General features: G+C 39.1%; 1 protein-coding gene across 1 annotated transcript in view; it reads right to left on the reverse strand.

Annotated features, from left to right (window-relative positions):
- The window catches only part of mtmr4 (myotubularin related protein 4), a 61,976-nt gene that overhangs the window by 24,970 nt on the left and 23,406 nt on the right, over nucleotides 1-13,600 (reverse strand). Inside the window, exons 3-8 of the mRNA XM_061963292.2 lie at nucleotides 9,586-9,702; nucleotides 6,996-7,078; nucleotides 4,781-4,947; nucleotides 4,600-4,696; nucleotides 3,111-3,224; nucleotides 2,842-3,041 (exon numbers count right to left, since the gene is read on the reverse strand). Of these exons, the coding sequence (XP_061819276.1) occupies nucleotides 2,842-3,041; nucleotides 3,111-3,224; nucleotides 4,600-4,696; nucleotides 4,781-4,947; nucleotides 6,996-7,078; nucleotides 9,586-9,702 (778 nt within the window). The remainder of the gene's footprint in view (nucleotides 1-2,841; nucleotides 3,042-3,110; nucleotides 3,225-4,599; nucleotides 4,697-4,780; nucleotides 4,948-6,995; nucleotides 7,079-9,585; nucleotides 9,703-13,600) is intronic.

Here is a 13,600-nt window from a genome sequence, read left to right on the forward strand (position 1 = left end):
GAAGGTGATTATGACTTGCAAGCCTCAAACAGAATTTGGATGTGAATAATGTGAATAACATTCAAATGTGCTCAGCTCATTTTGTATCTGGTGTGTATGGATACATTTTTATCAGTTTTTTGTGACTTTTTTAAAAAACATATTGCTAATACACAAAGATTAGTTTTTATTTAGACATGACAAGATGACATTCGCAAATCTCCATTGCTTTCCTCACCCCGCAATAAGATGAGTGTAAACACTAAACAGGCAACCGCTTTTAATGTCAGTTGCTGTATAAACTTGGAGAAAAGATTAGGCATGAGAAGCTGAACTGAAATTATTGGAACAAATAATATAAATAATATAAGATAATTAGTTTTTTTTGTATAGTTTTACTGCTGAGTACACTACTACCACAGAGAAATTAGCGTGTGCTTACTGTATGTAATAGTGCCACTTAACCCAAAAAACACTCCATTGGGGGGGTTACATTTATCTTTGTAAAGTTGTGCAAGTGTTTGTGGCGTTTCAGCATCTTTTGACACGTACTTATCCCGAATTTTTGACTTCGACATTATCATTCCATTCACTTTCACCGGCATGTTTACAAACGCTTCCCTCCTCGATGGCTGCACATCCGGGTACTAAACACTTTATACAAGGGGTCCCCAAACTACAGCCGAAGTAAAAAAAATAAAAAAATGTATTTTTTATTTTTTTTCATTATTATTTTTTATAATCAGTCTTTTCTAATCCATTTTCTACCGCTTGTTACTCTCGGTGTCTCCTAGCCGTTCAGGCAAATCATATTGTCTAAAAATGCATTTTCCCGTCAATAACGTGACATCGCGCTCGCGCCGCAGCAAGTACGCGCTCTTTGAATCAGTTAGTGCGCGAGGAGTATATATAATATACATATATATATATATATATACACACACACTATATTGCCAAAAGCAATTGGCCACCTGCCTTGACTCACATATGAACTTGAAGTGCCTTCCCATTCCTAACCCATAGGGTTTAATATGATGTCGGTCCACCTTTTGCAGCTATTACAGCTTCAACTCTTCGGAGAAGGCTGTCCACAAGGTTGCGGAGTGTGTTTATAGGAATTGTCCACCATTCTTCTAAAAGCGCATTGGTGAGGTCACACACTGATGTTGGTCGAGAAGGCCTGGCTCTCATTCTCCGTTCCTATTCATCCCAAAGGTGTTCTATCGGGTTCAGGTCAGGACTCTGTGCAGGCAAGTCCATCCACACCAGTCTCTGTCAACCATGTCTTTATGGATGTTGCTTTGTGCACTGGTGCACAGTCATGTTGGAAGAGGAAGGGGCTCACTCTAAACTGTTCCCACAAGGTTGGGAGCATTGAATTGTCCAAAATGTTTTGGTATCCTGGAGCATTCAAAGTTCCTTTCACTGGAACTAAGGGGCCAAGCCCAACTCCTAAAAAACAACCTCACACCATAATTCTTCCCCCACCAAATTTCACACTCGGCACTATGCAGTCCGAAATGTACCGTTCTCCTGGCTCCCTCCAAACCCAGACTCGTCCATCCGATTGTCAGATGGAAAAACGTGATCCATCACTCCAGAGAAGGCGTCGCCACTGCTCTAGAGTCCAATGGCGACGTGCTTTACACCAGTGTTTTTCAACCTTTTTTGAGCAAAGGCACATTTTTTGCGTTGAAAAAATGCAGAGGCACACCACCAGCAGAAATCATTAAAAAACGAAACTCAGTTGACAGTAAAAAGTCGTTGTCGCAATTGTTGGATATGACTTTAAACCATAACCAAGCATGCATCACTATAGCTCTTGTCTCAAAGTAGGTGTACTGTCACCACCTGTCACATCACACCCTGACTTATTTGGACTTTTTTGCTGTTTTCCTGTGTGTAGTGTTTTACTTCTTGTCTTGCGCTCCTATTTTGGTGGCTCTTTCTCTTTTTTTGGTATTTTCCTGTAGCAGTTTCATGTCTTCCTTTGAGCGATATTTCCCGCATCAATTTTGTTTTAGCAGTCCGGAATATTTCAGTTGTTGTTATCCTTCTTTGTGGGGACATTGTTGATTGTCATGTCATGTTCGGATGTACATTGAGGACGCCGTCTTTGCTCCACAGTAAGTCTTTGCTGTCCTCCAGCATTCTGTTTTTGTTTAATTTGTATCCAGTTCAGTTTTGCATAGCCTTCCCTAAGCTTCAATGCCTTTTCTTAAGGGCACTCACCTTTTGTTTATTTTTGGTTTAAGCATTAGACACCTTTTTACCTTCACACTGCCTCCCGCTGTTTCCCACATCTACAAAGCAATTAGCTACCTGCTGCCACCTACTGATATGGAAGAGTATTACACGGTTACTCTGCCGAGCTCTAGACAGCACAAACACTCAACAACAACACATCATTTGCAGACTATAATTACTGGTTTGCAAAAAATATTTTTAACCCAAATAGGTGAAATTAGATAATCTCCCACGGCACACCAGACTGTATCTCACGGCACACTAGTGTGCCGCGGCACAGTGGTTGAAAAACACTGCTTTACACCACTGCATCCGACGCTTTGCATTGGACTTGGTGATGTATGGCTTAGATGCAGTTTCTCGGCCATGGAAACCCATTCCATCTCTGCGTACTGTACGTGGGCAAATTAGAAGGGCACATGAAGTTTGGAGCTCTGTATCAACTGACTGTGCAGAGAGTCGGCGACCTCTTTGCACGCGCGCGTATTTAAGACCTTTTATGAGATTTTAGGAGAATTTTAGACATTTTAAGGCCTGAAATTCAAATTATTGGATTTAAGACTTTTTAAGACGCCGCAGATACCCTGTACAGTAATAATTAAAATAATAATTTACCAAAATCACTGTCTGATGAGTCAGGAGCTTCCTCGCGTTGTTGGCAGGTTGGTGCTTCACAGGAACCCTTGCTTCCGGTGTCCATTTGACAAGCTTTGGCAATAGATGTCACCAAGTACTCATCATCTGTGTTCCTCCAGCCCCACCAGCTGATCTCAGGCTGGCTGCAGCGAGCAATCACAGCACCATTCTTCTGGTGCCTAAAAATAAAAAGCAGGGTGAGATAAAAATCCTACATTTGATTTTACAGTTGCAAAAAATGCACAGACCTATAGACCACAACAGGAATCCTCTTCCAAGATCGAAAGGAGGCCACACTGTCCAGCTCTTTGTCAGTTATCCATATGGGAACGAGAAGCTTCTGGGGGTAACTGGAGCACAGCCTAACAATACAAAATACAGTTATTAATGCGACATCATACAAACAACATAGCGTTTGAGTGTCACTAATGATTACAAAAAATAGTGTGGTAAAAATGCAAAAATAAGCAAATATTGGTTATAAATGTGGTGCTTGCCTATATCAGTCTGACATACTTCATTTTACTTGCAAAGTTTCTTAAGAGGAGAGAAGAGTGTGTGTCTGTGTGAGAAAATAAAAGACTGTGCTAATGAGTCATGTGGCTCAGCAGGCTGCATCTTGGTTAATTAGCAATTTGTCCTGTGCGTCTACCTCACAGGCTGTGATCTTGTGAGCATGAATGCAAGTAAACACATAGCTATTTTATGTATTGATTTTCACACACGTACACAGACTATACAAGTCGTGCTTGTTGGAACGTAAAAATGAAGCTTGTACACATCGTTAATTAAACAATGAAAACAACACCGTAAATTGTGACACACAGTGACTATGTTTAAACTGCAGGCCAAAGTTTTTTTTAAATCAAATTTTTTTCCAGTTGACTGTTTACTCTGAAAGTAAAATGTGCTTTTTATCTGACTTCAGTGTAAACGCGCATGTGTCCCTAATGTCACTTGCATGCACAGTGCAATGAAGTGAAAACAAAGAAAGTTGACCTGGAGGAAGTCAATACCACTACAAAATAAAATAAAAGTCGCCGCGCCTTAAACATTTTTTTTTTTTTTTTTTTTTTTTACATGAAAATAAATTAAAGTAAAATAATGTATGGGTAAATGTATATATTTAGGAGGGTTCTAATCTTTTAATTACTTTTTAAACTCACATATAAGCAAATGTAAGCGTCAATTCCAGTCCTTCAACAATCGCTATTTCTTCAGAATCAAAATATATATTCATATATTACAAATAGCCTATAATTCACGCACTATTGACTACCGATGCAACGGAAATTCGGTCATCTTAAATAGACTTTGCTCACCGAAACCCCATGTTGTGATGAAATATTCACTTCTGCTGGCGACTGCATCTTTCCCGGTGCCCAAGGGTGATGTAGCTCGCCCAAAGCTGACGTAAAAGTTACATACGGGTCGCATTCTGGTCTCATTGCGTTGAGACTGAAGTCACATTTGAAAAGATCAGATTCCAATCGGATTCGGACTGAATGAATTTTGATGTGGCCTGAATCTGATGCGAAAAGATTAGATTTGAGAGCGTTTAGACTGGCAAAAATAATCCGATCTGTGTCACTTAAGAGCAAAAAAAATAATCAGATTTTGTGTGCAGTGTTATGGGGGCCAGTGGATACAGATACTCAAAACTTAAACCACTCCGTGTCATCTTAATGCTGTATAAAACATGTCATGCTATTTATGTACACAACATCTGTGACATACTTATAGTTGCTATTTATGTCTGACACTCTCCAGATGTTCTGCGTGTCAAATCCCATTCTTTTGACCTCCACCTCCATTCTCTGCCGCACGTGATCACCTGCAGACAAATGGGATGAGGGAACACGTTAACAACACGTTGGAAGAACATTATAATTCCCAAATTAGACTTGTTTTTATAGACCTGGACGACAAAGATGAACATGCTGGTCTTCGTCATCAGCACTGCCTCCCAGACACCACGCGTGATAGGCCAGGGCGAAGAGGTCCTCAAGGCGGGATGGATGAGCCAAGGCCCTCGTGAGACGCTTCACCCACTCCTGACACAGCTTGAAGGTTGTAAAGTGGCATCTATGGGGGGTAGCACATACATGGCGCCCTCACAACTCATTTCCAGTGTAATTAAAAGCATGAGGAAAGAGAAGCTCTCAAAGTTTTGTTGGGGATTGATGTTTCTCTTCTGAATTATTTTCCTTCCTTAGTTTTATTTCCTCTACACTTCTTCCTTCATTTAGGTTTGTAAGAATAAAATCTAAACATAAAATAAACATTACAAAAGTCAATTGTGTATTTTACATAATGTCCATTGTGTATTTGTACAGAAAAATGTGAAGGTTTTGTTTTAATACATGCACACAATAAACTACAGATGTTTCCTCACAAAGAAATTAAACAGCATCCATATCAAACATTGTGACTACACATCCATCCATTTTCTACCGCTTGTCCCTTACAACTAAAGCTAAATTGTAGCGTTTTTGCCCTCTACTGGTCAAATTTAGCGCTACATGTATTAAACGAGCTTTGATCGCCAGGGTTACTTTCAGACAAAAAACCCAACCACGAATACAAAAGACATCACAAAGTCAACAATTTCAATACAAAACAAATTAAATATCTTTATGCACAATATCTACTTACAAAGGTTTGACCAAGTTTTGTGATGAAGCTTACACGTGTGGTTTTCTACCATTGTTGTGGCTTGTGTCCGTCACTCAAAAGGTCCGACAGGAAACAATAACTCGAGCACGAGTGCCCTTGCAACGACTGTTTTCCAGTCGTTGTTTTGGCAATTTATTTAGAATTTTTTCAGGGGTTTTTATATTGTGACACAAACCGTATTTTTCGGACTAGAAGTCGCAGTTTTTTTTTCATAGTTTGGCCGGGGGTGTGACTTATACTCAGGAGCGACTTATGTGTGAAATGATTAATACATTAACGTAAAATATCAAATAATATTATTTAGCTCATTCACGTAAGAGACTAGACATATAAGATTTCATCGGATTTAGCGATTAGGAGTGACAGATTGTTTGGTAAACATATAGCATGTTCTATATGTTATAGTTATTTGAATGACTCTTACCATAATATGTTACGTTAACATACCAGGCACGTTCTCAGTTGGTTATTTATGCGTCATATAACGTACACTTATTCAGCCTGTTGTTCACTATTCTTTATTTATTTTAAATTGCCTTTCAAATGTCTATTCTTGGTGTTGGGTTTTATCAAATAAATTTCCCCCAAAAATGCGATTGATACTCCAGTGCTACTTATGTTTTTTTCCTTCTTTATTATGCATTTTCGGCCGGTGCGACTAATACTCCGGAGCGACTTATACTCGTAAAAATACGGTAAGCATCGCTGTTGCCCTCTGTGGGGTGGCGAGAGTATTGCATACATGAGCAACCTTAGTTTTAAATGGTTTTATCAAGCCTATTTGGATGATGTTCGGCGGGCCAAATGAAAAGCTTTGGAGAGCCAGATGTGGCCCGCAGGCCGCCAGTTGAATGAGCCTGGGCCGCTAGGCTATAGCTGCTGTGCTAACATTGTTATGAGGGCTGCTGTTGGCGTGTTAAGGTCGGCAATAAAGTTAAAAAGAGGCTCAGACTCTGCTTCTGTCAGGGTGCTACGTTAATAACAAGAGTTAGTAGGAGCCAGAATAAGGAACCTTTTTTTGGTGTGGGTACTAGGTGGCGGCTTGTGAGGTTTGCTGTGTCAAAGCAAGGTGTTGTTTTTTCTTTTACCACAATGTTTGCAAGGTTATTGTTTGTTTAGAATGTGAGAAGTTGCCATGTTTGTTTATGATTGAGGGGTCCGGTGATCTTAGGGGAGGTTTGGAGCATGCTATGAGGGAGAAGTGCTTGATTTGTTAACCCTGACCCACCTCCAGCCCAGTATGGGTATCTCGCCTCATGAGAGGGTTTTTAAAAACATTTTATAGGTTATAAAGGGTTATTTTTAATGTTATTGGATTATCGGTGTAACATCATAATGCATAATATCGCCCCGATAATCATCATGCACCTGATTCATAATTGATAATAATTGGAGCATAAAAAAAAAGGATCAATACTGTTCCAAATTCTCTAATCTCAATTAATTATCTTTATTACCTGACAATTTTGGAGTCTTTGCAGATGATATACAGCTGAAACATATCCCTGCTCTCCACGCTCTCTATCAGCCTAAGAGGAACCTGTAGGGGGGGACAAGAACATGTGTGATGAGACTGGTGGCTTGCTGAAAGAGAAGACAGCACATGTGCTAGGGTTACCACCTACTGGTCTAGAATAGACTGACCAAGTTAGGCTGCGCCATCCTTCTTTCAAGGCTTCTGTCATACAACCCTAGCTGACTGTCTTTTGGAATGTGTGTTATTTTAATTGAACATTTTTATTTATGTCTCAATAATGTTACTGAATTCAACACAATTACAGAACCGGTTCCATTAAACTACGTCATATTCCAGTGTTATTATTTAAATACATGAAATAAGGAGTAATCTTTCCCGGAAGTATAACTGTGCAGATGAGAACACTTTTTCTCCTCTGCAAAAAGGGGTGTTTTTTTAAACACAAGGTACTCACAGATATTTCATTGTCCACATCTGGGTGGGTCTAAAACACAGTGACAACATGGAGCACACACAGAGGGAGGACACAAGACAGGAGGAAATGGAAAAACAATTAAATCCCAAAAAATTAGGTGGTAAAAAAAACTAAGAATGACAAGTTATAAGAGGGAAAGAAAACTTGAAGGTTGAAAGTGGACAGAGTGGCTTATGCAGTGCACTATGCGCGTGACCACATGACATTGCCAAATTGAAATCATGGAGGGAAAGACAAACAGAGAGGAGCAAAGGGCAAGAAAACAGCTTGGAAGTATGAAGATAACCTAAAAGGGAGTGTGGGGTAGAGGTTGTGGCTTGTTGGCATTGAAGAGATCATCTATGCTGCAGGGGTCTTGGTAGAAAGGCAGTACGATAGACACCAATTACTTCAGTCCTCGCATCTTTTTCTAGAATGTAATTTCTCATAAAGATGTCAGGTATTTGGGATTCACTCCTAGTGAATACAGCCAATTGGTATCTACAGTGTGTATTGTTTGTAAATTAAGATGTGGCATCAGAAGGGGGTGTTGCCCCTAGCTAAACTGGGGCTCTAAGCAACATTTTATTCTGATACCTTCCCCTCTCATGACAACCTTTTAACACTTTTTTTTATTTATGTGAAATTATTTTTATAGTTTTTTAATCAACTTTAATTTAATTTGTTTTGTATTAAAGAGAATTAATGGGAAATAAATTGAATGATGTATTTATTTTTAGTGCAAAATACAAATTTACCCAACCTTAAATTACGGACTATAAGCCGCTACTTTTTTCCTACGCTTTGTACCCCAAGGTTTATAAAACGGTGCAGCAAATGGATTGACTGGATTTATTCAATGTTTTTTCTTTGCTTACAGTCATAATGCAAATAGCTTCCATGAAACATTGAAACACATGCAAAAACACTAAAATGGTGTGTTACTGTTTGTGCTACGGCGCAATCTTTTGGCGAATGTCATCAGTGTTTTCTGCTGTTAAAAGCTTTGAACCGGATGTACAAGTGCCGTTTTGCTTCTGATTGTCCATAGCTTTTCTACTCGTGTGGATTCTTCATTCATCCATCCTAAGCAACGTTTTACAATATAACAAACAATTCTTACTTACTGAACCGACCCACGTGTGATGTCTGTAGGAGTGTTTTCATGCATATTTGTACGTGCTATCATAATGTATTGAAGCTAGTGTCGTTAGCATTAGCTAATATGCTAACATGTTTACAAGTGTCTGTGTTAGTATTAACTTACAATGGCATTCTTTTTGTATTGTTTCAGTTTCACAAATTCCTCAGTAAATTCAGCAAAACGTCACCTTGCAGTTATTGAGGTGTTTAGCTAAATGGAGAGCTAGCGTCCGCAGCTAGCGCGCCCATGACGATGACTTCTGTTTTGTTTGATCAGCCGTTTTCCTGCTATGCTACAGAAACCGTTTGGAAACAATTAAGGAATGTAAAAAAACATTTACAAAATCGATCTGTGTAAATAACTAATTTCACAACGTTTGTATCTGCGGCTTATAGTCCGGCACGGTAAATTTATGGAAAAAAATGTTATTCTTCTAAAATGTAGTAAATGCGGTTTGTATACTGGTGCGCTCTGCAGTCCGGAAAATACGGTAATTAAAACATAAACTTGCATATCTTCCTGACACATCTCCGGTCAGGATTTGCTCCAGCATTAATTATGCGTGTTACGGTGAACAATGAGAATGTCTATGGAAGGTTGCCATTATATCCTTATCAGTGACGCAGCAGGACACGGCTGGTATTATGTTTACAATAAACTTTTATATGGAGAGCCCTGTCAATCATTAATTTACATTTTATATGTGCTTATTCACGCACAACAGGGCCAGACATGGATTACAGGGCCCTATGCACAGTGCGTGATCTGTGTATAAGGAGGGCAACATTAAACCTATCTTGCCAAGTGCAAAGATGACAGTAACTCCTGTGGTATACATACATACACCTGGTAGAAACTCTCACAAGCCATCACATTGGGATTGGTGCATAGATTATACTTAACAATGTATCTCAAAATTGTGAATTCTGAACTGAGATATAATTGTGTTTTAGTTTTTCCAGATGTACTTACATTGATGACAGATTCCTTGAACTTGATGTGGAGTCTGTAGTTAGAAATAGCAATGACAGCCTCAACTGCATGGCCAAGATATTCCACCCCTTCCCCCTGTAGAACTGGGAAGGGTATCTGAAAAGACAAAACACAGATTGCAGAAATACAAGCAGTACCAAAACAGCAGATTCACACACTTTTGTCAACGGTGTACCACATCTACTAAAGTCAAGTCAAAGCTGTGGCTTTCGTTTTTGTTGTAACATTATGAATTAATGACTTTTTCTCCCTTACATTTAAAATAAACAATTATCGTGGCTCTATTTTGATTTTTAAAATGTCCTGATGCAGGTCATTTTTATTTTATTTTTTTTAGAATATTATGTCACCTAAAATAATATTCAACACAAAGTTCCAACTTTAGTGTTCTGGTCAAACTAAATTGCTACCAACTAAAGTGGTCACTCATGTCACGAGTATCCCAATTTTAAAGCATTTTGAGATACGAGCTCAGCTGTTTGTTGTTATGCTTTAAGTTGTGAACATAAATTTGAGTCACAAGCCTGTCTACCGCTGGTTAAAGTAGTGATTGTCCACAGCCCACTGCCAGAGATTGACACAATCCTGCCCTCCTACCACCGGAACTGCGAAAGTGAGCGCAAAGGAGAATGAACGATGACGAAGAAGAAAAAACGAACAACACTCTCCGAAACATAAAAACAAACCACCAGAAACAAGACGAACCATATAGCCTACCCGACGAGGCAGCCTGAGTGCACACTCAGTCTGCACCACACCAAAGCAGTATCCAGGCTTCGCGCCAGCATTCAAACGACGGATATTTATCCATTAAATATTTATTTATAAGTTTGTTTTGAAATGGAATGATACCTGTTACAAAATTGTTGTGGTTTGGCGGGGCCGAGCACCGACTAAAGAGATTTCAAAATAATTTTAATGGCTGACGTTAATTTCCAATATGACTGTATTGAATACTGACTTTGGTCATGGAACCAATTGAGCTTGTAAGTTAGGGTACCACTTAACAGTAAAGTAGTAATTTGTTTGTGAATAGATTGAACTCTTAACAGCTGACAGCAAACCAAAAAATAAATAAATAAAAAGCTCTCACTTGATATTTCAACAGTGGTTACAATTAATCGGGCAGGGCATGTCTTTTATGTGTGAACTGTAAAAATTGGCAAAAATGGGGATAAGAAGAAGACATGAGAAAGTCTGTCAGCATAAGGTGGGCTTTATCAGTGAGGGGATTCGAATCTTGATATTCTAACTTTTGTGTTTTGTGAAAGAAAATTGCAAGCCTGGAAATTCTCACATTTGTACAAACAAGCAACATAGAAAGACATTTAAGTACAGTAGAACAAATGAGGTGGAACACAATCCTTTCCAGGACGCTGTTCCATCTCTTATTTGTTTGGAGTTTAATCAAAATTACTACATTAATCTACTCATGGGTGAAACAATTAATACAGGAGGTGGAGAGCAAAGATTACTGCTTGCAAGCCAGGTCACATCCCATACAGTAAAGTCTAACCCATCCTGCATTAGCATGCAATGCTGAGTCATGCAGAAATGGAATCACTGATGCATGCGCACGCAAGAAGACAGATGACCGACGATGGGGATTATTGTAAACGGTCAGAAAATCAAGTCTTATTGAAACTTGAGCCGACAGAGTGAAGAGTGCAGCCTTATTTTAAGGACATATGTAAGTTACAAGTAATTGGAATACAAGTTAGAATCTACTGCAGGGCTATTCACCCGGCCAGGGAATGACGTAATACCCGCCCCCCGAGTTTAAAATTTGGAAGACAAACATTTTTGCAGCAAATACCTGAAAACAGAGTGCTCCAGTTATAGAGGAACTCGGAACACTGTAAACAAATCAGCAGATCATTGCATTACATGCCATTATGCTGTTTACATAACTGAGGTGTTCCTCAGGAAACCCTTGTAAGTCCTCTCCTTTTTGGCAGTTACACACTTTTTCACATTATGATTAAGGTGTTGCTGTAGCTTGTTTAAGTTTCAAGTTTCAAGTTTATTCACAATACCATATAACAAATACAATAGTAATGAATAACATCATTTAAAAGATGTTGGTATGTGAAAGGGTCCCCCAAATAAGCTAGAAGAAGCTTTTGACAGGGGGTCCAGAGGACAGTATATACATGGAATGATGAAACATGGTAGCAAGCACAACAACAAAAATAACAACAACGCTATATGATAAACACAAGATAATAGTACAAAAGCAAGCATACACATACATACATACATTCATTCAACCATGCAACAACCCAACAGTAGTCTACCCCACATGAGGCATTAGAGATCACATACACATTTTTTCACATTATGATTAACGTGTTGCTGTAGCTTGTTTACTTCAGATGCAGTCGGTAGTCATTTGTGAGAGACTCATTTTTTGCTGCAGATTCCTAAAGAGTCTAGAGTACTGTCAGAGATGATCTTTGCCTAGCATTTTTGCAGAAGATCCTTAAAAACAAAAACAAAATTAAATGTCTACTGTGGAGAACACAGATTCTCCAGCAATATACTAAATAAGACTAAATAGTAAAGGGAGAAGTCCGCCATCCGGTCTTTAGCTTTCTGACCCCCAAAACAATGTAATTGAATAGCGCTGCTCTACTGCATTAAACAGCTTTTGTCTACATCTGTTGGTGTCTGACCTCAAATTTTGCTAATTCAAAAATATTTGTTATTAGTCTAAATGGGAGATGGGGTACTTGACTTTCAGTAAAATGACATTGAGCAAGATTAAAAAATATAAAAGGGTAAATTAAACTGTCACTGACTGCAATGTTGCTGCATCTCTACCTAAAAATGTGTGTGCACTTGGTGAATACATGTGGGTACAGCTTAACCTATGAACTGCAACACATCAGACTCTGCACTCAGATACCGAAACAGCCAAATATAGGCAGCAAGCTGGCTGAAACCAGCTAACCCTGTATTAGGAATTTGCAAAAACGTGCATAATTCCGATTTACAGTTATGTGCAATATCTATATATAATTAATGACCATTAAATATTGCATGGCAAACCATACAAACTTCAAATCTAGTTAGGTAAATGTCTGAATTATCCCAACTTTTATTTTTTCAATTGCCAAGATGATTCCTTGCATGCATAAAAATTGTGTAAGTCAGGGAATGTGTCGCCAAAATAAATTAAATATTGATTCAACAGCAGCAGAAATGAGAATGTAGAGCTCCAGTCTGTGTGCTACTCTGCGAAAGGGAGCAGAAGATGTCCTGCTGAGAAGGCCATAGTTAACATGCTGTACAGCCTGACAGTATTAAACCAGCTGCAATCCAAAAGTAGATGCATGAGTCATTGAGCGCCTGCAAGTGCAGCAAAAGATAGAGTCACGTTTCCGCCACAAAGACTTCAGCAGGAGAAATGATTTTTTATTTTATTTTTTTTTAAAGGAGAGGGAGAGGCTCATGAATAACAGTGACTCGTGAGTCGTGACTTCCGGTTGAAGAAGCTGGCCAATGAGAACATGAAAGTGTACACAGCTGCACGCATGCATCCCAGCAGCAAGGCAGCAGAGTGTTAAGTGATATATCTAGTGGGGTGAATGCCTGCTAGAAAATTGCACTAAGAAATGTGGACTTTCAGTGTAATGATCATGGAGTGCCTTCACAAAATGCGTCTACATGTGAGTGGAACAGAAATGTAGCCAGGGGACTAAAAATACATACATTGCTAGCCAGAGGGGATTAGCTAGGCAATCAGAATTAAAACGGCAATAACGATCACATACTTTTTCACGAAAATCGGCCGATACTGACATGTTTGATCAGCACATCCCTAGTTTCAACCAGATGTCCTAGACGCATTTCCAATTGTTGCTTGTCCCTGTCAGAAGTCTAGCAGCCTCATTTTGCACCAACTGTAATCTTTTAATGCTAGACATAAGGAGACCCGAAAATGACGATACAATAATCAGATACAGTGCCCTCCCACTATAACCTGTCCCAA

Source organism: Nerophis lumbriciformis, linkage group LG09 (assembly GCF_033978685.3).
Source record: "Nerophis lumbriciformis linkage group LG09, RoL_Nlum_v2.1, whole genome shotgun sequence".
Taxonomy (NCBI): domain Eukaryota; kingdom Metazoa; phylum Chordata; class Actinopteri; order Syngnathiformes; family Syngnathidae; genus Nerophis; species Nerophis lumbriciformis.